Raw genomic sequence first — 27,139 nt, 5'->3', positions numbered from 1 at the left:
CTTAAAGGAAATAGCATACCAAATAATCAATAAACTACTGAGTCTACCGGAAGAAATATTGTATTAAAAACACGATCTATTCTCTCTCATCTTCAGTTTTAAAATATTCCAAAACTAAGAACTAAACTGTATGGTGCGAAGCGAGGTGAAAACACCAAGTCATTTCTTCCTCTACTGTCCAGCGTTCGCTAGAATGAGGTTTGAACATCTCGGTAGTCATACTTTAAGCAAACCATGTTAACTTGCTGGATTTGACATTAGCCGCCTCATAAAATCTGTGATAGGATCAAAGTGCTTCGGACAAAACAACAGACTGGCACCTTTAGCTGTCCAAGTGGGATCCATCAAATTGATCCATCTACCTATCCATCCTAACCCAACTTAACTCTAAGAACTAAGTTCGTTTTAAAGCGTATAATGAATGGCGAGAAGAACGAGTATTTATTTTCTAAAATTTTTTAAGAACGCCAAAACATTATAAATAAAAAAATCCTATTCTATCTGGTACTCCTAACCCTGATTTTGCGCTTCATTTTAGGTTAGTGTGCTAGCCACTCGCGTTGGATTCACCCATAAAACCTTTATTATAACATTTGAACTTGCCACTCAATGCATGTCCCTCATAAACACACACACACTAAGAATATTGGAAGTATGTATATTATATTGGAGTAAATGTATGTGTATGTATGTATATATATTGGAAATCGAGACCTCTTTCAATGTGCAACGCTAATAACTCTGCGACTACAATTCTAGCGCACATTTCGGTGTCACTATTTGTTTTTGTTGCTTTTTCTTGTTCATGCCACAAACAAACGATTTTAACTACTTTCATGCAATTTCGTCGCCACAACGCCCAAGCATGCTTCAATGCAGCTCTACAGCTTGACGGCGGCGCATTTTGGCCTTATTGCATTTGGTAATCGACACTCAGCTGTGCAAAGTCAAAATGAAAATAAACAATACAACAACAAAAAGTAAAAAGTTTAGTTATGTTCTTGTCAAGTTTCGTTTTCATTTTTCGGCTTGTGGTTGTTGTAATTTTTCAACTTGAAATGAAAATGAAAACGAAAACAGCATCGAAAACAAGTTAGTAGCAGTAGCGCCCAACTATATACATAAGTAATTTCGCTGTAACAGCTATGCGTCGTTAGCTTTGCTGTTGCTGCTGTGTCGCAAACTAGTAGCTGGCAACACATAAACGAGTAAAGTATTTGCATTAAAAAGCGGCGCGGTGCGGTGCGGCAACAGCAGCGCACACTTACTTACTTACTTACGCTGCTTGTATGGCGCTCACCATCAGCGCGTTCCATGATAGCGCGACTTGCCGAAATAACGCGCTCCGCCGCCACAAATTTGTTGGAGCGCCGCCACAACAGATCGCGAAACTCAGTGCCGTGGTCGCGGCCGCATTAGCGCTGCCGCATCCATAGCGCGCTGTATATACCGCATTGCTTACGCGTGCTTACATACATACAGATATTAATGTTTTTGTATATGTATGTGTGTGTGTTTGTGTGCGCGCTCCTCATACCTATACTCATACCGCTGTCCCGTTTCCGCGTATGCGCACTTGGCCCATAGCGCCATCTCTTACGCTCATGACCCAGATTTCCTTATGTGTGTAATCAATGCAACATGTAGAGAGCTTTTTTTTGGTTAATTTATTATTATTTATGCTTTTTTCGTGCTTCATTTCTTCATCACACCGTCTTTCGTTGTTGCCTTCCGCTCCGACGTTCCGTTCGTATAAATTTATACATCATATATATTATATATATAAATATAAGTATAGTGTATTTATAGCGTTTTTGAGATACAGTGTTATGTAGTCGGGTATATATACATATATAAAAAGGTGATACATATTCCATATATATAGATATATATATTATTTTAAAGCTTTTATATATATGTATCTATCTTAATATATATATCTCTTATACATATATAAATATATATGTAATCACCTATGTATTTGTTGTAATTACATAATCACATATACATATCCCTTTACTTATATTTCATATACATATATCTGTCTCTGCTTCTTAGGCAGGTAATTCCCGTCATTTACTCGACATTTCACTCAGCTCGCCATTCCGTCATTTAACTGTTATGTATCCCTATGACGAAATTCTCCAATGCTGTCGTGCCTCAAATATATATGTATAAATTTTCAGTTTTAGTTTTCTCAATTTTTCAACTATTTTTAACCGCACTTTTGTTGTTGGTAAATATCTTGAAAGTTTCGCATTGATATACCTACATATCCACATATGCTCGTTATCAGCTGGTACTTTGCATTTATGTATATGTATTATATACTACTATGTATATATATATACAATGCGGTGGATTGCTGGTAGCAAAGTGTTTGAAGTCACGTCACACTCTCGGTCGCTGATTTATTGCCTTTTATTATGCTTGAATATGTTTGAAGTGAGCCGGTGCGACAGATATTAGGTATATACATACATAAGTACATACATACATACATTCATAAAGATATTGTATATATATGTACCTCATTGTATGATATAATTATTTTTCGTCTTATTTTTGTTTTGTGATCCATCAAAATGCCTACTCGGGAGCTTCTTCTCAGTTTAAAGTGTTGTCAGATATCCATTACTCACCTTTTCTTAGCTTTACTATTTTTCGAAGGACTTTTTCTAAAAGGTGGTACGGATACCGCCTAGACCCTTCTCGAAAAAATACAGCATTTTTTTTATAACTCTCGGCCCTTGGTAGTTAATGTCGCGTATTTTCGTAGGGAGATGCTTTCGCTAATACATATATCACACACATAATTTTTATTATTTATTGCTTAAAATACACAAAACTCGCGTAAGAAAACTCCCGAAACCGACTAAGTGTTCTTAGTTGCTTGTAAGAGTATTCCTAAAGGGTTCTTTAAATGTTTTATACAACATTTTGAATAAATTCCACTTTGAACATTTCATTGTAAGTTTTAAACACGGATCCCTAGCGTCAGAGTATGGCCGCGGAACTAGATAAAGAAATTTACAGTCATCAGTACATACATATCTTGGACTTGTCTAAATTATTTGTCATTTTATCACAGGTCGGAAAGGTCTCTTTCATTTTGCAATTAATTTCCACTTTTGTTTGTAGAATTAACTATATTGATAATAATTCGACTATTTGCTCCACTTCGATTTGGAGATTATCATACTAAATCTACAGATATTTCTCATAATTTAATGTTATTAATAGAAGTCACATGTATTGGATATACAGTTGAACTTCCACAACTCGAGCTTCTATAAATCGGAAGTTCTCCAGAACTCGAACTATTGACTTGGCAATGGAAGTCAAATTTCAAATAAATTATCTTCAGTAACTCGAAGTCTCTCTATCTCGAACCAATTATTTTACTATTCTATGTTCATAGTTTAAATGATTTACCGCACTTTTTAAATTTAACTTATGCGCGTGCCTATAAATAAAATGTATAGACAACATAAAGAAAATCCATATTTGAGTAGATATCAAACGTTGACCCAATTTACTTAGTTCTTTCATATTAAAGCAATATTGATTGGTGGTGCCTGAATCACCGTTTTATCAACAATTATTTGTTTATGCTTTTTTCCATGTGATAAGGCTTTTCAGGCCCTGCCTTTTTTACTATATGCATATATACTATTTTTTTGACGTGTCGGAGTTGATCTGTACTTCAATGTTTTTGACTGTTACTTGTTTATTATATGTATTTGAGAATTCTCTAAAATGTTTGCCAACTTGTTTTTCTTCAAAAAAAACTCTCAGAGCTTCGTCCATTTATTTTTATAATCTATGCTAACTATATTAGTTAGTTAGTTCCTATCTGGATCTAGCGCTACAAGGTTTTTATTTAAAGTAAACAAATGGACTTCAGATACAATATATCCTTATAATGTCATTATGCTTAGAAATGCTTTTTGGACATATGCTAGCTCTTATCAAGTTGTGCTTTTGAGACTGTCTGCTATGAAAGATTTAGTTTTCTGAGACAAATTTTTCAGATAAATCAATAAAACAAACAAAAAGGTAATTGTAGTAGTAATTTTTTTATTGTATATGAGTGCAATCTAGTCAGAGTAAGGGAGTATCTATTTTTTATATCTTTAATTGAAAATGTGTTGTGTGTCTTACAAGATTCTGTTCTCAAATACTAAGAAAAAAACAAATTTTAATATTACACTCCGATAAGAGATTAGATGACGTGTGTTCCAAAAAATTTGCTATAGGCTTCGTCGAGTTTCTCAATATGTTTGATCTGTGGGTTTCTTTATCCCAAAAATGTAAGAATATGGATAAATGGAGTTCAAAGCCGTCTGCAAAAATCCTTTTGATACCCGAGAAGCACTCACTGGTTTAATGAACTTCGAATATATTACAATTTCTCGAAACTTTCTGATTTCGAAGTAAACGGAGTTTTGAGAGTACGGAGAGAGATTTGCTTCTGAGAATATTGCTAATGTTTCAATTTATTCAACTGGATCATTAGATGAACTATAGAGAAAGCTATACAATTGCTTTAGATGATACAATTACTTAAAATTTTAGGTGGGTATGGGTGGTATGTGGCCCTTTGCTCTTTATGCTCTTTGGTGGTGTAAAAGAAACAGTTATTGAAATATATTTAGTGCGGTAGAGGTTATCATAGTGAATTAACTCCTGAAGTGGAACCACATTTAGATCATTGCCTTGGTATATTCACAACTTTCAACCTCTTGAGACTGGCTTCCAAGGCTTCTCTAATTTTTTTTTCAATTTTAAAGACAGCTTTCCAACCAACATTTTTGGATATGAGTTACTTTAGAAGTTAGTCATATTTGAGTACAACATATCCGATATTCCTATCTATCTAAACTATCGAAGTAATGAGCGTTCCAAAAAGTTAGGTTATGTTGACAATTTTGTGGAAATCATTGATTGATTTGGAAGTATATTTCAAGTACATTTTGGGGCTGGTGATGAGAAAAAAATCTATAATTTAAAAAAGTTGCCACCTATTTTTATTATTTTTGACTTCGGTTTGACTCCCTCAGTAACATTTTTTTACTAATAATCAAAATTAAAAAACAAAAAAATATTTAAAAACTGTTGATTCTGAAGCAACTCCTTTCTTTAATGATTATCTTAAATCTCCTTTGCATTTATGTTCTAATTCTGGCATCGTAGTCCCCCTTATAGCAATATTATTTACATATCAACAACGAATTAATTCAATTCCTTACTTCTGTATATAATAGTTCAGTATTTCCTTGTGCCGGCGCGCATAATCCCAAAATCTATTTTACATATTTACTATATATGTATGTACATAGACGCGTCATTGTATGAGATTGACCTAATTAAATATGCTGCCATGAAAATTTCCGATTTTCACCGGTACCATGACCTATGTATTTGACACGAATTGCTGCTGCCGCACATGGATACAGAAAATATGCCAACAATCGCCGACAAACACAACAAACACACCCGGTGTACTCCGCACACCCACCCCCTCCCCAAAAATATCGACTACTCTCCGCGCACTATAAAGTCAGCATTCACCTCGTTTTGAAAATTGGCGGCACAATTCAAATTGGATTATCCGATGTAAGCAATGCAAAATGACTACAAACACATACATATATATGTATACAGAGGAATATATATAGAGACAAGCATGCTGGATGCCGAGTGCTAAGTGCCGAATGCCGAACAGGCGAATGCCAATGAAAGTATGGTCATGTGGTACAATGTGCAATCATATTGCTATTGTTGTTTTTGCTGTTGCTGATACTGAAAGTGATAGTGACAGTGGTGTTGGTATTAGCTAATAATTACACTGCCTGCTGTGGCCACTCAAGCGCTAAGCTCCTCATACCAGTGCAACGCTTTCCAATGCTTTCGTTGCCAACCTCGTCACACACACATACATACATAACTGCATATAATTGTCGGTGCTGTAACTCGGCTGTGGTTGGCGCATTGCTGTGGTACGTTGAGTTGACGATGCGGCATTAGATGCGATTGCTTGTGGTGTGGTGCATTAATGGCCTATGTGGTGGTGTCCCAGTTTTCATACTGTCCTTGACCTACTCCACTCGAAAGCGAAAACACGCTACAGCAGCAACACAGCTTCGTAAACGCAATCGTCGTGTAATCACATTCGCTGCTCACCAACAGCATTGGAAAAAGTGGTGTGGTCGCTCATCGCTCAACACTCATTGCTGTTGGCGGCGCGTTGCTTGTGCTGTTGTAAGTAAAATCCAAAAGTCAACGCTTAAAGAAGCACTCTGCAGGTGAGTAGCGAGCGCTTGCTTAGAGAGTGCTGCAATGTTGGCGCCAGACTCCACTCTTCATTCACGCCGTGAAGAGTTGACTGTAAGCAATGCGCGCGCACGCTGCCACATGCCTACATACATAGCAGCGCCTTCATATTGCAACATCATTGAAGTTTGTATACAGTTGTTGTTGTTTTCTGTGTAGCGCGTGAGTGGCATTAGAAAAGCTTTGAGCGCCACACGCTCTCAATTGCTGGAGTCATAGGTGCGCGGCCGGCTGTTGCGGCGCCGTCAATACAATTGGCGCTTGCCGCGCGCAAACACACACACACACACCAGCGCATATATGCTTTTGTCAGCTCAGCCTTTTGTATTTCACATGCCGCCTAGCTCACATATACACGTGCATTTCCGTATTCGTTTCAAACTCTGCTTGTGTCATTCGCTGTGTGTGTTTGTTTCGTTTTCGCTTTCAATGGTTTATCGCCATGTATGCGTGCGTCGGTGTGTGTGTGTGTGCGCTCATAAAGCATATACATATACGTTGAATATTTGTAAACAATATGCTTGACCTAAATTACAGTTTCTTGTTTGAGTGCAAAAGAAATACGAAATATACGTATGTACGTACGAGCGACGGCAGCAAAAAACGAACAACCCGAAATGAGTTGAAATAAAAAGCTTTAGCGATTTTCTTTTATTTCACGAAATCCAGTGTTGGTGGTGTTGGCTGGCTGGTTGGCTGGTAGGCCATCTCCCTCCCAACGACCGCTAAGTGCAGTTTAGACTGCAATAACTGCGTTTGCATCATCATGGAATGGTGTCACCTACACTTCACCCCCAAGTCCCCACCGCCAACCAACCCGCGCTGCTGCCAGCGTGTAGTTGGTCGCCTGATTATATTTTATTTGTTTGTATTCTTGTCCTTATTTCGCGTAAGCAAATGCATTTCAAATAGTGGAAATATATTGCAATCCACATTTACATACATAGTATTCAAATGGGTTCTTATAAGTAATATAAAATCACACATGTAAACATTTGTAAGAAACTTAGAAAATTGCTTCAAAGTTTTTTAATAAATTTCATAAGCCGTTTCTTCTCATATTTTTTGAAAACTTAATTCAAAAATCAATATTTCTAACCTTAAAATCAAAGCAGCTTATTTTGCTTATAATGCATGCTGCATATTTATAGGCGCACAAAAAGTTCTGTTCGAGAATCACGACGTATTTGACACTCAAAGCAGTTATTTGAAATAAATTACATAGTATTCAGAGTCGTTTTTGGAGGTTTGTTTATTTGCGGAATAATGAAAATAATAAAAAAATAAATAAAATAAAATTTACTAGAAATTTATAAGTAAAAAAAGTACACTAATCGTAATTTTATAAAAAAAAACTAATAATAGATTTTCTTTAAACTAAAAATAAAACAGATGATAAAATGCATTTTTGATCAAATAATAATTTTTAAAATAATTCATTTTACACATAAATAACTAAAAAACATCCGCCGAATTATTTACAACTAAAGAAACAATGTTGCCACTTAATTATATAAAAAATATATATATTTTTTTTAACAAATGTCAAATTGCAACATTTACACTCAAGAAAAATGAAAAAATGAAAAACAATCTAATTTAGAAAACAGTGTTGCCACCTAAGTGCATAAAAATTATTAAAAAAAGACAAAGTTTGAGCACTTAACTTTAAGGAAAATTGTCTTAAAATCACTAATATATATTCAAATAGACAAATAAATTATAATTATTTAGTATTGTCAAGTCAAATGAATTAAAAATATTTTATGTGAAAAAAGTTTTTTTTTGATATTTTTGTTACCTAATTATCATGAAGTGTTTTAGTAGAGTTTCCAATCATTATTTCGAAAATTAAAATTTGAATTATTTTTCAATACGGTAGCAACTCCATAAAAAGCAATAAAGAAAAATTAGTAAATTTTTACTTGACTACCAATTTTATTTTCATATCTTAAACTTAAAATTATAAACGTTGTACAACATACTTCATTTTGTTTTGATCATATGGCAACCTTCTTTTATTAGTTGAGTAAATACTTTTTCAAATATGCTCGCTTCGGGGTCTATATATGCGTAGTAGATCGAATTTGTATCCATGCCGAGGCTGTCACTTCAGAAATTTACCGGCGGCGCACAATCAGTAGTTCACTTGACCCAAAATAACACCTCTCCCTTTCAGGTCCATTCAAAAACTATTGTATTTTTTGGAAAATAAATTCCAAAATGGCCTTATATATGGTCATGACCTTATATATTGCTTCTGGTTGTTGACTTTAAGATTGATGACTTATTGGACCATCGCATTCGATCCTGGTACTGGGTCTTCCAGCGTGCTTCCAGGCCGTCACGTGGGCAACAGAATTTCCTTTGTGCACGTTTAAGGAATCACCAAGTCTTTACGGACAATGGGTGAGGTTGTCATTTGGAAAGGAGAGGTTCTATTTTCACTTCACTCCCCCATTAGATTCCCAAATAACCTTAACCAATAGTTACGCGAGCTGCCAGATGTCGTAGTTTTGAAACAGATTTTTAGATACAAATTCTTTTGATAGATATCTAACTGGTTCCGTATGAATTAGTAAGTACACCTGATTTATGTTAGATTTCTATCAGCAAAAGGAAAACTTTATGTTATTCGTTAAAAAGTCTTATTGACGTCAATCCACACATGTTTTCATGTTATTATGATGACTGCCATTCTTAGACATTTGATATTTATTCATTGTCGTCTGATGTTAATTGCTTACTGTTATTATCCCTATGAATATCTTTCAAATCTGGAAACCAAATGAATCAAAATTTTTGTACTGATTTTTTATAGGAAAAAGATGAATGAGTATGCATGAGTTTTCCAAATCAAATCTAACCTCAAATCTCTTACAAAAGTACCAGATAATTAACAATCTTCTTTATTTTGCTTCTTTCTTTCACAGCCGTGCGAGCGGATCGAATGCGTGGTGGACGCAACAAATTCGGACCAATGTACAAACGTGATCGGGCGCGAAAACTGCAAGTCATGCGGCAGCGACAACTCGCGCTGCAGGCGCTGCGCACATCCATTGGTTCCGTGGATATGAAGTCGTCGCCACTCTCGCCAGGATACCAGCAATCATATCCGAATATGAATATAAAGCAAGAAATTCAAATACCTCAGGTAAGCGCCCACTACAAAAGCAACAACAAATAAAAATATATTTTTTTTAATCACAACAATAATAATAACAATAAATGCCATTTATTTCGAACAGGTGTCCTCACTCACACAATCACCAGATTCATCGCCCAGTCCCATCGCCATCGCGCTCGGACAGGTCAACACAAGCGGTGGTGTGATATCGACGCCAATGAATGGCGGCAATGGCAGCGGCGGCGGCGGTGGCGGTGGTGGTAGTGCTGGTGGTGGCGGCGGCGGTGGTAGCGGCAATGGCGGCAACGCCGGCAACAACAACAACAGCAGCAATAACACCAGCGATGGACTCAACCGCAGTGGCAATAGCAGTTGCCATGACACTTCAACTGGATCTCTGCAGAATACGTCCGAGTCGAAAATGTGGTACATGGTTTACTGTCTTACTGTCAAATGCTATCTTTAATTACCATAAAACAATTGTTGCATGCATACACATACTCGTACATACATGCATATGTAGCTGACTGTGTGTGTGTGTCGTCGTTTCTATGCATAGTTCTCATGACTTCATATCTTCTTATCTCCATATATGTGTGTACCTGCTTCGATTGAGCGGTGCTGCGCCTGTGTTTATGATACTTTGAAAATTGTCACAAAATCGTAAGCAGTTCAAATTTTGTGGAGAGGTACCGCTGGGGGTGGTGTGTTAGACTGAGAATTTAACTTTTGCGGGGCGTGAAATTCATTTTTGAATAACTTTGCTTGCGAAAGCAACTAAATTAATTTAAATATTTAAATTTTCGCTATAAAAAACAAATCGATTTTCTTTACAGTAAGCTTGTTGAGAGGTTACTCATTCTCTAAGCATAATATAAAATAGCTTTTATATGCGATTTCTTTAAAATTATTTATTTCGTAAAAAATTATTGAATAATATTATCAAATCCATTCTTATTTTGAGTCTTCTAATTTTCTATTTATTTAGCTGTTTAAGTTTACTATAATTTTTTTTAAGTAGAATAATAAGTTTAAATTATGTTATTTTATTTTATTTTAATTTGTTTTATTTTATATTATTATATTTTATATTATTTTATTATATTTTATTTTATTTTTATTTTATATTATTTTATTTATTTTATTTTATTTTATTTTATTTATTTTATATTATTTTATTTTATTTTATTTTATTTTATTTTAGTTTATATTATTTTATTTTATTTATTTTATTTTATTTATTTAATTTAATTTAATTTAATTTAATTTAATTTAATTTTATTTTATTTTATTTTATTTTTATTTTATTTTATTTTATTTTATTGTATTTTATTTTATTTTATGTTATTTTATTATATTTTATTTTATTTTATTTTATTTTACTTTATTTATTTTATTTTATTTTATTTTATTTTATTCTATTTTATTTTATTTTATTTTATTTTATTTTATTTTATTTTATTGTATTTTATTTTATTTAATTTTATTTTATTTAATTTTATTTTATTTTACTTTATTTTATTTATTTTATTTTATTTATTTTATTTTATTTTATTTTATTTTATTTTATTTTATTTAATTTTATTTTATTTTATTTTATTTTATTTTATTTTATTTTATTTTATTTTATTTTATTTTATTTTATTTAAATTTTATTTTATTTTATTGTATTTTTCTTTACTTTTAATAATTTACAAAATTATTAATTTCGTAAAAAAAATTATTGAATAATATTATCAAATCCATTATTTTTTTGAGTCTTTTGATATTCTATTTATTTAGTTGTTTAAGTTTACTATAATTTTTATAATAATAAGTTTATATTATATTATTTTATTTTATTTTTAATAACAGTATTATATGCTAAATTCTCCAAAAAATACAGTTAAATATATAAACCCGATACAATTTTTTTTTAACATTTTCCAACTCAGTTTACCAACAAGAAGCGCTGAAGAGCATATACATACATTGCTTTCCAATTAAAAAGTCAAATGTGATATTTATATAACGGCACCTCTCTCCTGATTTGATATGAATGTTCATTAATATGCATACTATTTTTCGCTTTCCCTAATGACCAAATGATTATCATCTTACTAATTATTATTGTTATTGTTGTTGCAGTTACGATTCTGGCACGCATCCTTCAAGCACAGCTGACTCCATCATCGAGCCGCTCAGGTGAGTACTCAATCAATTTATTTCCAAAAAACATTACTTTAATGCAATTTTATCTCTCCAATCGCCAAACACAGGGTGTCACCAATGATACGTGATTTCGTGCAATCGATAGACGATCGAGAATGGCAAACACAGCTCTTTGCGCTGCTACAAAAACAAACCTACAATCAAGTGGAAGTTGATCTCTTCGAGCTGATGTGCAAAGTGTTGGATCAGAATCTGTTCTCACAAGTGGATTGGGCTAGAAACACAGTCTTCTTCAAGGATCTTAAGGTGAGTAAGCACTACTGACAAATACAGACAGAGAGCGCGAAGATATTAGCAAAGCGGAGAATGAAAATGTGTAGAAAAGAGAAAAATCAAAATTGAAAATTAAAAATTCCGAAATTCAAAAAATTCCAAAATCTGGCTTAAAATAAACGTCATTAAGTGCACAGCTCAAGCGCCGAAAGCTCATACGTAATCCACGGTCAATTTATTGTTGTTGTTGTTTGCGCGCCATGCATAATATTGTCTATTTTTTGTTGTTGTAATCTTTAACATATTGCTGCATGTATAATTTCGTGTGTTTTTTTATTTTTTAATTTTTTATTTATCTGGTTATTGTTGTTGTTTTTTGTATTTCTTGCGTCTGTGATTTTATACGCGCGCGCCGTAGCGATTATGTAAACGCGCCAAGCACAGGTCAGAGGCTGAGGGCGACGGGTGATGGTGCTGGTGTTGGAAGGGACGTTAGGCGACAATAACAACAACAACAGCAGCAGCGGTGAGCAACATAAAAGCAGCTGAAAAAGGCAGTTACAGCAACAGCAGCCACAACAAAAGTAGAAACAACAACAACAGCACACAAGCCTGAATTCAGTTTCGATTTCGTTTGCTTGCTCATGTTGGCTGCTATGTTTGTTATTGTTGCTGTTTGCTTGTTTTTTTTTTGCTGTTGTTGGTGCTGCTGCTGCTGTTGCTTGACTCGCTCGCTGGCTGACTGATTGCTTGGCTGACCTACTTACCAACCAAAGCTGAACGAAGTGAACTGAACGTGCACCAACACACATACTCATACAACAACAACAACAAAGTATATGATATACAAGCACACACACTCAGTCAACAGTCAATTCATGCTCATGACGCAACAACACATTGCACAAAGGTTCCACCAATACAGCCAAAGCGCATCGAGCGAGTCATTTTGCGCTCGATTATCGTTTGTTAGTATGTGTGTGTTAGTGTGCTTTATTTCTTAAATACAGATACATATATACATTATTAAAATCTCTTGCTTGTTGGTGTTGGTGATTCACGGACAAACGCAACAAAATGCGGTCGCCACCGTTGATGCCAGCGCTTGCATTGAAGATGGCGTTGAATTGAGTTGACGTGATGTGACGTTGCCGCTAACGCGTACGCATCAAGCGAGCGAGCGCGTGCCATGCTTGAGACTTGTTTCCAAATCTGAAGCCGCTATTGTAAGCTACGAGTTGCTGCAGCGCGCTCACGCTTCTCATGCTGTTGCATGTTTCGTGAGCGCGTTTTCGTTGGCTGTTATTGCTCTGTGCTGTGGGCTTAAAGCTCCGCTTCACATGAAGCACGCATTAAAGCTTTGCCCAAATTGAGTAAATGCAAGAATGTTGTAATGTTGGAGAAGAGTTTGTGATATTTATAGCTAGGGCTTAACACGTTATGGGTCGTGATATTTCAGAATCGAGAATTACACTGCTATCGATCGATTAATATCGAGCATCTGAGTAACATGTAGGCTCATTTATATTTTTGTTTGGTAAAAGAAGAATTCTCAGAAAAATAAATCAAAATTGATCTTCCCATTTTTACATACTTCTTCGTCCATAAAAATCTCATTGCTCTCATTAGCTCAGCTATGGCAAAATATTAGTTGTGATTCGTTGAACTAGAATACGTAAAGGATCTTTCTATACCATCCATTTTTATATTACCTTCCCGCAAATAAGTTCAAAACATTAGAATGAACTAGTGATGAGCGATATTGCTATTTTGGAATCACTGTGATTTTATATTGCTATTGCGATCACAACAAAAAAAAAAACGAATTTATGAGAGTTTATATTCCACATTTTTTTTTTTTAATATTTTACATTTACATTTTTATTAATTTTAACAATATCCAAAATTTACCTGCTTTAGTAATAACAATTAATTAATTAATAAATTTTAGGTACATTTAACTGCTTTTGTAATCACCATACCCAAAATTATCAAAATCACAACTAAAATTTCTACTGTGATCACTGAATAGTGATTGCTACTTTCGAACTGATATTGGTACCGAACAGTGATTTGATACTTTTGAACTGGTATTGCTACTGAACTGTGATTTGCTAGTGAACAGTGATTGTTACTTTTCGAACTGCTATTGCTACAGTGATCGAATTAGAATCACTGAACTCGTATATATACTGTGATTGAACAAAAACACTGAACATCTCTGTAGCTACTGTGATCGAATTCAAATTACTGAACTGCAATTGCGATTGTAAATCACTGATATTTACAAAAATTGATCACAGTTGCTATATGTGATTTTTCAATCACAGTGAAAAAATCACCGGTAGTCAAATATCGCTCTTCACTAGAATGAACACCATTTATATATATATATATATATATTTGGCGTAGGAATCGCTTTAAGCGATTATAGCCGAATCCAACAGAGCGCGCCACTGATTCCTCCTTTTTGCTTTTTGGCGCCAGCTGGAAACACCAAGTGAAGCCAGGTCACTTTGCACTTGGTCTTTCCACCGGAGTGGAGGTCGTCCTCTTCCGCGGCTTCCTCCAGCGGGTACTGCATCGAATACTTTCAGAGCTGGAGTGTTTTCTTCCATCCGTACAACATGACCTAGCCAGCGTAGCCGCTGTCTTTTTATTCGCTGAACTATGTCAATGTCGTCGTATAAATCGTACAGCTCATCGTTCCATCGTCTGCGGTATTCGCCGTTGCCAATGTTTAGAGGACCATAAATCTTGCGCAAAACCTTTCTCTCGAAAACCCCAAGAGTCGTCTCATCGGATGTTGTCATCGTCCACGCTTCAGCGCCATACATCAGGACGGGAATAATGAGCGACTTATAGAGTTTGATTTTGGTTCGTCGAGAGAGGACTTTACTTTTCAATTGCCGACTCAGTCCAAAGTAGCACCTGTTGGCAAGAGTGATTCTGCGTTGGATTTCAAGGCTGACATTGTTGGTGTTGTTAATGCTGGTTCCCAGATAAACGAAATTATCTACAACTTGAAAGTTATGACTGTCAACAGTGACGTGGGAGCCAAGACGCGAGTGCGCTGACTGTTTGTTTGATGACAGGAGATATTTCGTCTTGTCCTCATTCACCACCAGACCCATACGCTTCGCTTCTTTATCTAGTCTGGAAAACGCAGAACAAACGGCGCGGTTGTTGCTTCCGATGATATCAATATCATCGGCATACGCCAGTAGCTGTACACTCTTGTAGAAGATTGTACCCTCTCTATTTAGTTCTGCAGCTCGTATTATTTTTTCCAGCAATAGATTGAAGAAGTCGCACGATAGTGAGTCACCCTGTCTGAAGCCTCGTTTGGTATCGAACGGCTCGGAGAGGTCCTTCCTGATCCTGACGGAGCTTTTGGTGTTGCTCAACGTCAGTTTACATAGCCGTATTAGTTTTGCTGGGATACCAAATTCAGACATCGCGGCATAAAGGCAGCTCCTTTTCGTGCTATCGAAGGCAGCTTTAAAATCGATAAAAAGATGGTGAGTATCGATTCTTCTCTCTCGGGTCTTTTCCAAGATTTGGCGCATGGTGAATATCTGGTCCATTGTAGATTTTCCAGGTCTAAAGCCACACTGATAAGGTCCAATCAGTTCGTTGACGGTGGGCTTTAGTCTTTCACACAATACGCTCGACAAAACCTTATATGCGATATTGAGGAGACTTATACCACGGTAGTTGGCGCAGATTGTGGGGTCTCCCTTCTTATGGATTGGGCAGAGCACACTAAGATTCCAATCGTCAAGCATGCTTTCTTCCGACCATATTCTACAAAGAAGCTGATGCATGCACCTTATCAGTTCTTCGCCGCCGTATTTGAATAGCTCGGCCGGTAATCCAGCGGCCCCCGCCGCTTTGTTGTTCTTCAAGCGGGTAATTGCTATTCGAATTTCTTCATGGTCGGGTAATGGTCATCGATTGGGGAATCGGGTTCGCCATCTCCTGGTGTTGTACTTTCACTGCCATTGAGCAGGTCGGAGAAGTGTTTACTCCATAATCCCAGTATGCTCGGGACATCCGTTACCAGATTACCTCCTCGGTCCCTACATGATAATGGTCCGGTCTTGAAACCTTCTGTAAATCGCCTCATCTTTTCATAAAATTTTCGAGCATTACCCATGTCGGCCAGCTTTTCAAGCATTTCATACTCACGCATTTCGGTCTCTTTCTTTTTACGTCTGCAAATGCATCTTTCTTCCCTCTTCAGTTCTCGATATCTATCCCACCCCGAACGTGTTGTGGTCTTTCGCAACGTTGCGAGGTAGGCAGTCTGTTTTCTCTCCACTGCGGAACGACAATTCTCATCATACCAACTGGTTTTTTGGCGTTGCCGGAGACCAATTGTTTCGGCTTCAGTGGTATGCAATGAGTTTGAGATGCCGTTCCACAGCTCCCTTATATCGAGATGCTTATGAGTGCTCTCAGAGAGCAGGAGTGCAAGTCGAGTAGAAAATCGTTCGGCTGTCGGTTGTGATTGCAGCTTTTCGACGTCGAACCTTCCTTGTGTTTGTTGACGGGCGTTCTTTGCTGCACAGAGGCGAGTGCGTATCTCTGCGATATGTTGAAGAACCTCGCTTTTATGCGGATTGTGGCTAGACGTTCATCCACCGGGGTGAATGCCAGGACTCGGCGACGAAGTCTCTCTCCCACCACAAATCCAACACCAAATTTGCGCTTCTTTATATGGCCGCTGTAGTAGATGTCACAAGGACCCACCTTCTTCCGCCCTTGTCCCGTCCATCGCACTTCTTGGACGGCGGTGATGTCAGCCTTTAGTTGTATGAGGACATCAACCAGCTGGGCAGAGGCACCTTCCCAATTAATGGTCCGGACATTCCAGGTGCATGCCCTTAAATCTTTATCCTTAAAACGTTTGCAGGGGTCGTCATCAAAAGGGCGGTGTCTCATCCGAGGCTCTGTGTTTGTTTTCATTGGGGAGATTTTTTTATGTGGTGGGTCCCAAGCCCTACGCACAACCGCAGAAGCGGGCTTCGCCTTCTCACTTTAGCTCGCCTCCAAACGGATGTTTGTTAGCTACCCAGGGGATACTTGGTCTAAAACCGGAAGTCGTGAGCTGCTTGAGTCATATGCAAAAGAATCGTTTCTGGCCACTCCCAAGTGAATGGCAATCAGAAACTTTCCTCACTTGCGTGAACTTCTATTACAATATGTAAATATTGCCTTAATACACACAAAATTTAATAAAGTAGGCATCCCAAAGTGACCAGTGAGTCATATCTGGTCTAATCTCTCTCAATTTATTTGAATTTAACTATTTTGATCTATTTTTACTAACTTCTCAATTGATTAATCATTTGCGCCCAAAAGAATTCCCACCACTCACTGTCACATTACATTAAATCTTACCTAAAATACGTAGTTTTGAGTTCCTACATTCGCAAAAATATTTTGAAAAAGGCATACTTTTAGGCGCCAAAAGTTATTTTTCTCAGTTTGGAAGTAAACTCTAGCGAAAATGTTTGGAGTCGGTATATGTTTTCCAACTGGGAAACTTGGGATTAATCTAAGACGTATTAACGGATTTTTTCTTTTTTCTGAGAGGTAGTCTTTTTTACATAATTTCTTTTCAAAATATATTAATCTTAAAACCTTCATCCTAGGGTCGAGTAGAAACGGGCTTAAGGGGTTACTTTTTTTTTAAATATATCCATTCATATATTTAGCCTAAAGAATTCAGTATATCAAAGTAAAAATATTATAAATAAATTTTTGTGAAATTTTTGTTTAAAATTCCGAAAACTTTGCCCTTGAAGTCTCAAAAAATGCTCTTGCCATGGACAGAATATCTCATTACTTATTCATCTAAAATCAATATACCAAAAATTCTCCGATAGTACGTGCATAAATCTGATTAAAATTTTAATTTTCACAGATTTTTAACAAAATATACACTTTTTTGGTGAAATTTTCGAACTTTGGTATATATTGCCTTGTTGTTGTCGACATTTTAGTAAACTCTTCATTAACTGTTGAAACTGTTAGACTTTTATCACCTAATTTTAATAGAAATTTAAAAAAAGATTACGATCTTAGTCAATATTTTGTCTCTAAGTAAACTATTCGATATGCTTCGAGTCATTTGTTGTGCTGAAAAGTTCATCTAGGTGACATTTCTTTCTCTATATACAGATGCTTAAGCTTTTCTCTGATTTTGATATATTTGAACTTGTCAACACAGTACTCTACTGTATTTATAAATTTTAATCTAAACTTATATCTTTCTTCTTCCATTCGCCACAGGTTGATGACCAAATGAAATTGCTACAGCATTCCTGGTCCGATATGCTTGTGCTCGATCATTTGCATCAGCGAATACACAACGGTCTACCCGATGAGACGCAATTGAATAACGGACAAGTATTCAATCTGCTGTGGTTGGGCCTACTCGGTGTACCACAATTGGCTGACTATTTCAATGAGCTGCAAAATCGTCTGCAAGACCTCAAATTCGACATGGGCGATTATGTGTGTATGAAATTCCTAATACTACTCAATCCAGGTAAGAAGACACCTAAATACCGAAAGATATTTATTACTAATTAAAATTATTTAAAATATTCTTAATTTAGATGTACGTGGTATTGTCAATAAGAAGACAGTGTTGGAGGGTCAAGAGAATGTACAAGCAGCGCTACTGGATTACACGCTGACCTGTTATCCATCAGTGACGGTAATAATTTGAACTTTCAGTAGATTTGAAATTGAAATTAATGTTTTCCACTTTTTTTTTAGGATAAATTCCGACGGCTACTCAGCATACTGCCCGATATACATGCGATGGCTTCGCGAGGCGAAGATCATCTCTATTCGAAACACTGCGCCGGTAGTGCGCCCACACAGACGCTACTCATGGAAATGTTGCATGCCAAACGGAAAGTATAAATCCGCTAGGCCTACACACATAACTGTACACATGTAAAGGATTGTTCAATATAGATATATAGAGATACGATTAATGTATGTTAGTGGACGACGAAAGCGCTTCAAATGCGGCAGGCGGCAATTTCGTTTGGTTGTCGAATGACGCGGAATAAAATCCAGGGTTGGTTTTTAGGTTTTAAAACATAAGTAATAAAACAAAAACAAAAAACAGAAACAGAAACATTTAACATTTAATAAGAAAACAAAAACAAAAGCAAAAGCAAAAATTGGTAATACATACATATATATTTACAAGCATAGCGAGTACTTTAGTAGCACTTGGATTTTACGTTATTCCCATTCACCAATGCAATACAACTGCAGAATTTAAAAATAAAAAAAATACAAAAACAAAAATAATACAAAAACAAAAAAACAGAAACAGTAAAAAGAAACGTAGAACGAACGAGTATATATGTATGTCATGTTTAATGTTAAGGCAGAGCAAGATAAATAATATATTTTTCAAATGGATATATATGTATATTGATATAGCTTAAGCGTTTATTCATATTAAAAATATTAAATGATATATACTGTATACTAAATATATATATACACACACACACGCAGCCACATACACATTTATAGGTGTGTGTGTGTGTGTATTGTTTAAATGTATGTGTAATTGTATTATAAGCAAATGTAACGGAGAAGCAACACAGCAAACAATGTGTTCGAAAATTAACTTTTAAATTGTTAAGCATTCAAAATCGTACGTATACTTCTATGCCTAAATTTAGTACAACAAACAACAAGTAATGTATCTGTAAACAAAACCCCTTATTAATAATTAATTAGAAAAACTAAAACTAAAAAGAGGAGAAAATTAAAAAACAAAAACAAATTTAAGCAAAATGCTAAAAGCAAAAAGCAAATTAAAAATCGAATCGCAAAACAATGCTAAAACGACGGACGGACGGAATGCTGTGCGTACAATGTGTGTATGTGTGCAGTGAAATTGTAATTTTTTATTATTTGTTATTGTAATATTTTAGTAAGCCACATATACTATATAATTGAGTAGACGTTTATGATTTTTATTACAAAAGTGTTTCGACAAGCAGTTAATTATTTTTAAAATTTTTATCTGACCTAAGAATAAAGTTTATAAGGAAAATAAGAAACAAAACTATAAAGAAAATTTCATTATTCATTAATTTTTTTTTTGTGTGGTTATTGTTAGAGGCTTTGAGATACAGCAATCACGAAAGCCTAATGGTTGTTTAAGCAGATAGCTGGCATTCTTGAACCGAGAAATGTTTGTTGCTATCTCTATTACATTTTAAAATTCGTAAAAGCATTTTTGGAGGTTGCAATGAAAAAAAATGTGTATATATACATATATTGAACATAATGTAATTGTAAATATAAAAACATTCTAATGGCTTTTCTAAATTTTTTCTCACTGTTTTAAACAACAAACACATTGTTTATATACTTTATAACTATTATTTTTTGTTTAAAGTTAGACTTATAATTTGCTTTTAATGTACTTTATTTGTTAATTTTTGTTTATTTCTAATTAATTTATTTTTTTTTATTTTATATTTATTATAATTTTTTCATTTCAAGATTTTTAGTTTTTCTTTTAATTTACTTTATTGTTTCATTTTTTGTTTGTTTATTTTTTTCTTTGGTTTGTTATTATTTTTTGTGATTTGTTGAGTTTAAATAAACCTTGACCAATAAAATTGCTAAATATTCATATGCTGGACAAAAATGTAGCCCTCAGAATATTAAAGAAAGAGATAAGGCATTTTAAAAATAATTCTACAAAATTGTTAAAAATACACATCAATTTGATGCTTTTTCAAATGTTTTTTGGGGTTATAAAAACAACAATAATTTTTTCGTACAAATATTTGAGCAAAAAAAAAAACAGAATTAATTGATCTTCAATGTTACAATTTTGTAGCAGAAAATACTGAAATTTTGAAGCATATTTTTGTGAGGAAAAAAACCATTTAGGTTTCCTGTTTTGTGTTTGATTTTGACGAATTCCTTTGTTTGAAAAATATTGTATTCTTAATAAAAATTTATAACATATCTCCCTAAGTTCACAAAAATCCTTTGCGACCAAAAACATGTAAAAATTTGTAGACAAGAAAGAAATTTTATAAAAAAAAAACAAATTCAAAACAATTATTAAAGTGAACTTATTAAATTTTAATTTATTAAAAAAACTAAATTTTTATTTTATAAAATTTAAAATTTTTAATAATTTTTTTATTTTATTTTTAACAAAAAAAATTTGCTCACATACATAAATAATCTTCAAAACAATTATTAAACTAAATTTATTTATTTTTCTCATATTTTTTTAAATAAATTTTAAATATTTTTTAATTTTTTTGTAAAATTAAATCTTTTTAGTATTTTTTTTTATTTATATCTATTTTTTTAATTTTAAATGTTTTTTATTCTATAAATTAAATTCATACGCTTTCGTACAAAATATTACATTCTCTTGGTTTATAGCACTTGTCTGCATAACAGGTTTCAGACATGTAAAAGTTAAGTTAAAAATTAGGCCACCAAATCATCACATGTGCAGTTTTTTGTTTTTTCTTTTCTTTTGAAAATATATTTTTTAATTACAAAAAATTGAATTTTTTTAAATTTGGGGAGTTTTATTGGTACCACAATGGACAGCGCCTGGCTGTCTAAGTGAGATCTTCTGTCTTTGCAAAGATCTGCCTACAAACCGAACCTAAATTTATTTTCATTTTTATATTTTAAAATTTTTTAATTAAAAAAAATTACTTTTTTTATTTAAAATTTAAAATTTTTTAATTTTTATTTTTAATTTATCTTTAATTTTTTCGACTTTAAAAATATTTTTTTAATATTTAAAATGTATTTTTTAATTTTAATTTTTATTTTTTGCTTCCAAAAGTGTATTTATATACATACACACGCGCACAGCTGTCGAAAAAAATAATTAAAAACAAAAGAATATATACAAAAAACAAAAAAAAAAAATAAAAAAAATGTTCGCTGCTTATAAATGTGTAAATAAAGTTAACTACCTGATTTTTTCGAAAATTTTAAGCTAAAAAATTTAAAATAAATGCATACAATAAGAGCGCTGTACACAAAATTATATATGTATATGTATGTCAAATGTACTAAAACAAAAAAAAATATATAAGAGTGCACGAACGAAAAAGTAAAAAATCCAAATAGTATATATACATATATATATATATACAAACACACTTACATATGCATATACATAATTATTTACTAAAATTTGTTGACGATTGTATGATTAATGTTAAATAGTGTTCTAATGTTATTAATTGTTATAATTAGTGTATTATATACATATATATAATGTATATGTAAATACATGTATGTCTGTATATACCTACTATATATATATGTATGTATGTAGTAGTTATGTATAATTAGGGCTTTATCGGTTTAAGTAGTTTTTTACTCGCAAATTTTTGAAATTTTCATAAAAATCGTTTTGTTGTTGTTGTTTATTTTTCTTTCACTATTTTTATATATATATATATACATAATTACCTACACACACACACACAAACAAATACAATTGTTGCTCTTTTAAGCGATTTTGTGTCTTTTATTTTTCTTATTTTTTAAAATCATTCTCTTATTATTATTATTAATATTATTATTATTATTATGTAACTGTATGTTTGTATATTAAATGTAAGGTTTATATTAGTATATAGGTGTACAAAAGAAATAATGAGAAATAAAGCAAAAATTATTTGAAAACAATGCAAAAACAAAAGTTTTAGCTAGAAATCTTTGTTGTTGTTAACCAGAGACATTAACAGACAAAAGCAAAAACAAAAACAACATAACATGATTAACAATAATTTATTTCAAAGTGTCCTATGCGTTGTTGTTGCGCTTGCAACACAACAACATACATACATACACATATATACATACATACATACACACTAACTAAATGCCTAACTGTTTTGTGTGCTTACTAATTTTTTTTATAATTAAAAGCCAATGCTTGTTTGTATGTACATATGTACGTGTGTGTAAATGTTTATTTTTCTATCATTATTAACCTTTGTGTTCAACGAATAACTGTTAGCAACATACATGCTTACATACATACATACATTAAATATGCAAAGAAACAGAAAACAAGTGATTATTTGAAGGAAATTAGAAGAAAAAATTAAAATAACTGTTTATAAAAAAATCGAATAATAAAAATACAAATATACAAAAATTAAAAAAAAAATTATAATAAAATATAAATTAAAATTTTAGATAATAAAATTTAAAAGGAAATCAATAAAAATAATAACAATTGAAAATAAATTGAATTTTAAAATAAAAAAATTAAATAATAAAAAAAAATAAAAATAATTGAAAGAAATGAAATTTTTTAATAAAAAAAATTAAAAGGTATATAAAAATATAATAATTAAAAAATTAATAATCATTAAAAAAACATATATAAAAATTAAAAAAAAAATGAAAATATGAAATAAAAAAATAACAAAAAGAATTAATTACATAAAAAATAATTGAAAAAAAAAATAATAATTGAAAAAAATTAAAATTTTAATTAAAAAAGTTAAAAAATACAAAAAAAAATTAAATAAAAAAATTAATTATTACTGAAAAATAGAAAAATTGATGAAAAGAATATAAAAAAACAAAAATAATAATTAAAAAATTAAATTTTGAATAAAAAAATTTAAAAAACAAAAGTGCATATTAAAAGTATAAATATACATACATACACGTAAGCAACCAATTGTTATTGTAATATAACAAAGAACACACCCCACTGCTATTACTTATTGGCTTAAGTGTAGTTTTCTCAGCTATAACGTTATGCTAAATAAAAATATTTATACATACGTATGTATATAGAAATATGCATATTAAATATAAAACAATAATGTAAGTGAAGCGCGTACCTTATAATTATATCAAGTGATCAAATTATATGTATATATGTACATAGAAAGCTAAAAGTAGAAGAAGGCAATTGAAGTAAATGTAAAGAAAAGCAGCAACACACTGGTGGCAGATATGCTGGTAAAAAAAAAAAAAAAAACTTTTTGCAAAAAAATTCGAAAAATTTAAAATTTTTTGGAAATAAATTCAAAAATTAAAAATTTAAAAATTGTTTCAAAAGAAATTCAAAATTAAAAAATAGTTTGAAAAATAATTAAAGTATTAAAAAAAATGTAATTTAAAAATGGTTTGAAAATATGCATAATTCGAATTTCAAAACTTTAAAATTTAAATTAAAATTCTGTAAAAAATGTTTTAAAAATAAAAAATAAGCGTTAATTTCTTCAGTGCATTAAGCTTTTCTTGCACTGTTGTATGTGTTCAAAATCAGGTTGGTTATAGCAAATAATGCAACGGGTAGGGAAAGAGCAAGCAAATATATGAAAAAGTAAAAAAATGTCATGATATAAAAAATTAAAATATCATGAAATAAAAAATAAAAAAATGTCATGAAATAAAAATAAACGAAACTATCAAGGGAAAGAAGTGTAGGCAGAATGCGCTGGTGGGCGTGAGCGAAAGATAACAACAACAAAAACACATAAACGCACGTTCAAATAGTATGTACGTATAGGTGACATAAAAAAAATATATATATGTATACATGCATAGAAAAAATGTCTGCAAAAGTGTGTACATAAAGCAACATCGCATGCCTCAAACACCAGTGCAATTCTGTCTATTTGCTTGTATGCGTGTATGTATGTCAGCCAAAGCATGTATGAGTGTTATGTACATATGTTTATGTATGTATGTATGTAAGTTGCTGTAGAAATTTGTGCATAGAAATCTAACAAATGTTATACGAATTAAGCAGTAATTAAAAAAAAAATATAAATTAAAACAAAAACAATAATATATATGTATGTAATAAAAATGTGTATATTATTAAAAAAAAAAAAACAGAGAAATTATATTGCAAAGAGCAAAAACAAAAAAAGTATATATATACATAAATGAAAGATAAATAAAATAGTTTATTAAATTTAAAATTAACAAATAAATGAAAAAAACAAAAAACAACTACAAAATAGGCATTGTTGAACACCGTGTAACGAAATGAAAAATGTGAACCTGTTGAAAAAGTGATTTTAAATATAAGCAAATGAAAAAACAAATAAAATAAAAATACTTTAAAGTTTTAAGTTTTAATTGTTATGAAATACTTACAAAGCAAAACAAAGCAAATGAAATGAAATGGAAAATACAAAATGCAAAATGCAAAATGCAAAACAAAACGTTCATACACACAGACACACACACACAGAGCTAGTTTATAAATATAACTACTAATTAATTCTGCTGTTGTTATTATTATTACAATTATTACTATTATCATTTTCATCTCAGCGATGTGTTTCAAACAAAAACAACAAAAAATTATTAAAACATTTTGTAATAAACTTCTATTACACTCCTGACTCATTTAAACTCGCCTCTCGTATGTTTTTGTTGTCATTTGTTGTTGTAATTGCTAAAGGCAAGTGTTATCGATTTAATTAATGTTATCGATTGTTGCTTGAAATCGAATTCAGCTCTATCTTAACTGCTCAAAAGCTTTGGTTACGTTGAGTTACGGAGCTGATCTACGAGAGAATATGATATGTCAATGAGATCTTACTTATACGAATACGGATCTCTTAAGTATGCATGATAAGGCCCACATGTATATACATAGTTTTGCATAATTTTGAGCCTATCACAAGCTTTTGAAGTGAGTAATATCGATTCTAGCCAATTCGTTTGATTCACCGAAGGTATGATATCCAAGATATTTCTTTTCAATCTCATTATCATGGAATTGTGTGTTACTTTTGTTGTTGTTATATTAGCCGAAATCTTAATCTTTACTAGCCTTGAGGCCTAGTGATTCTGAGCCGGATGTCCAAAATGATAGAAATTAATGTGCCGAGGTTACGTTACGTTAACTTGCGGAGCTGATCCCCGTGAGGAAATGAGGTCACTGGGATCTTACTTATGCAAATGAAATACTGGTCCAACATCTCCTAAGTATGGTTGAGAAGACCAACTGCATATATTAGGTTGTCAAATATCTCCCACTCGTTTCTTTGCTCTTTATTTGCTTTATAAAAAGTGTTACTGTGATCGGATTTCGTCGAATATGCGCCGTTTTGTTCGATAATCTGTTTCCATCTAGACGGCAACTTCATAATACCCCTCGTAGAAGCCATCCTCCTTATTTGCGAAGAACTCGGACAGCCACTTTTTCACAAGCTTTTTTTGAGTTCAACTTTAAACCACCAAGGGCGTTCGCCATGGAGAGGAACAATCCTCCCATCCAAGCTCCCATAGCTTCTGACGAGTCATCAACAAAGTGTGTGTGATCTGGCGTTGTCCTGGTGGAACACTACAATCTTCCTGTTGGCCAATTTTGAACGCTTCTGGTCGATCGCCTGCTTCAAGCTGTCCAGTCGTTCGCAGTAGATGGTAGAATTAAGCGACTGGTCATATGGGAGCAGTTCATAATGGATGATCCCATTCCAATCCCACCAAAAACTCAGCATAACCTTCCTGGTCGACAGTCCTGGCTTGGCCACTGTTTGGGACGATTCACAGGCCTTCGACCTCGACCGCATTTGCTTGATATCGTCGCCAGTCTCAATCAGCTTCAAAAATGGGTCGAGTTCGTTCCGTTTCAGCAGCATATCGCAGGTGTTGATTCGGTCCAGAAGGTTTACGTCAAATCATGCGGCTCCTAAACATCAAACTTTTTTGTGTATCCAGCCTGGATGGTTTAATTGACAACCTAATACATTGCGTTTTGAGTATATCGTAAGATTTGTTAAATGTCTAATATCGATTCCAATTCGCACGATTAACTGAAGATATAATGCTCGATTTCCATCTCTTCTTTTGTTGAGTCGACATGATTTGTGCTTATCGTTTGTATTTGAACCTAACCTAACTAAACGGCAATAACTAAACTAAAAGTCCAGTCCAAAGTAGCATTCTGAACCGCTGCAACCTCTACGTTCGCGAAAGCAAGTAAACAAAGTTACCGATAACCTTTATATGTCTAAATCATTAACAATGCACAATTATTTTACTGTTTTCATAAAAACGTGTGGCGGCAATGGAAAATTTAGAAAATTACTACCGATCTATTATCAAACTTGAGTTACGGAGGGCTGATAACGGTTATTCTCGACACGTGTTGAACGGTGTATAATAGATTTGTGCACTTAACAGTTATTTGAAAAAACTAAAATTAATCGGATG

General features: G+C 33.0%; 1 protein-coding gene across 3 annotated transcripts in view; it reads left to right on the top strand.

Annotated features, from left to right (window-relative positions):
* The window catches only part of LOC105217355 (nuclear hormone receptor FTZ-F1), a 109,818-nt gene extending 87,822 nt beyond the window's left edge, over positions 1-21,996 (top strand). For 2 of the 3 annotated variants that reach the window (XM_011192312.3, XM_029043662.2), the window contains 7 exons: positions 9,270-9,490; positions 9,585-9,889; positions 11,591-11,647; positions 11,722-11,920; positions 18,188-18,446; positions 18,517-18,617; positions 18,680-21,996. In XM_011192312.3, coding sequence (XP_011190614.1) covers positions 9,270-9,490; positions 9,585-9,889; positions 11,591-11,647; positions 11,722-11,920; positions 18,188-18,446; positions 18,517-18,617; positions 18,680-18,829 — 1,292 coding nt within the window. In that variant the 3' untranslated portion in view covers positions 18,830-21,996. The remainder of the gene's footprint in view (positions 1-9,269; positions 9,491-9,584; positions 9,890-11,590; positions 11,648-11,721; positions 11,921-18,187; positions 18,447-18,516; positions 18,618-18,679) is intronic. The other variant, XM_029043659.2, reaches the window with a different exon arrangement.
* Positions 21,997-27,139: the final 5,143 nt, after the last annotated feature.

The sequence above is a fragment of the Zeugodacus cucurbitae genome, chromosome 4 (assembly GCF_028554725.1).
Source record: "Zeugodacus cucurbitae isolate PBARC_wt_2022May chromosome 4, idZeuCucr1.2, whole genome shotgun sequence".
Classification (NCBI taxonomy): domain Eukaryota; kingdom Metazoa; phylum Arthropoda; class Insecta; order Diptera; family Tephritidae; genus Zeugodacus; species Zeugodacus cucurbitae.
Note: the sequence above shows the minus strand (reverse complement) of the source record. Positions and strands in the feature narration are given on the sequence as shown.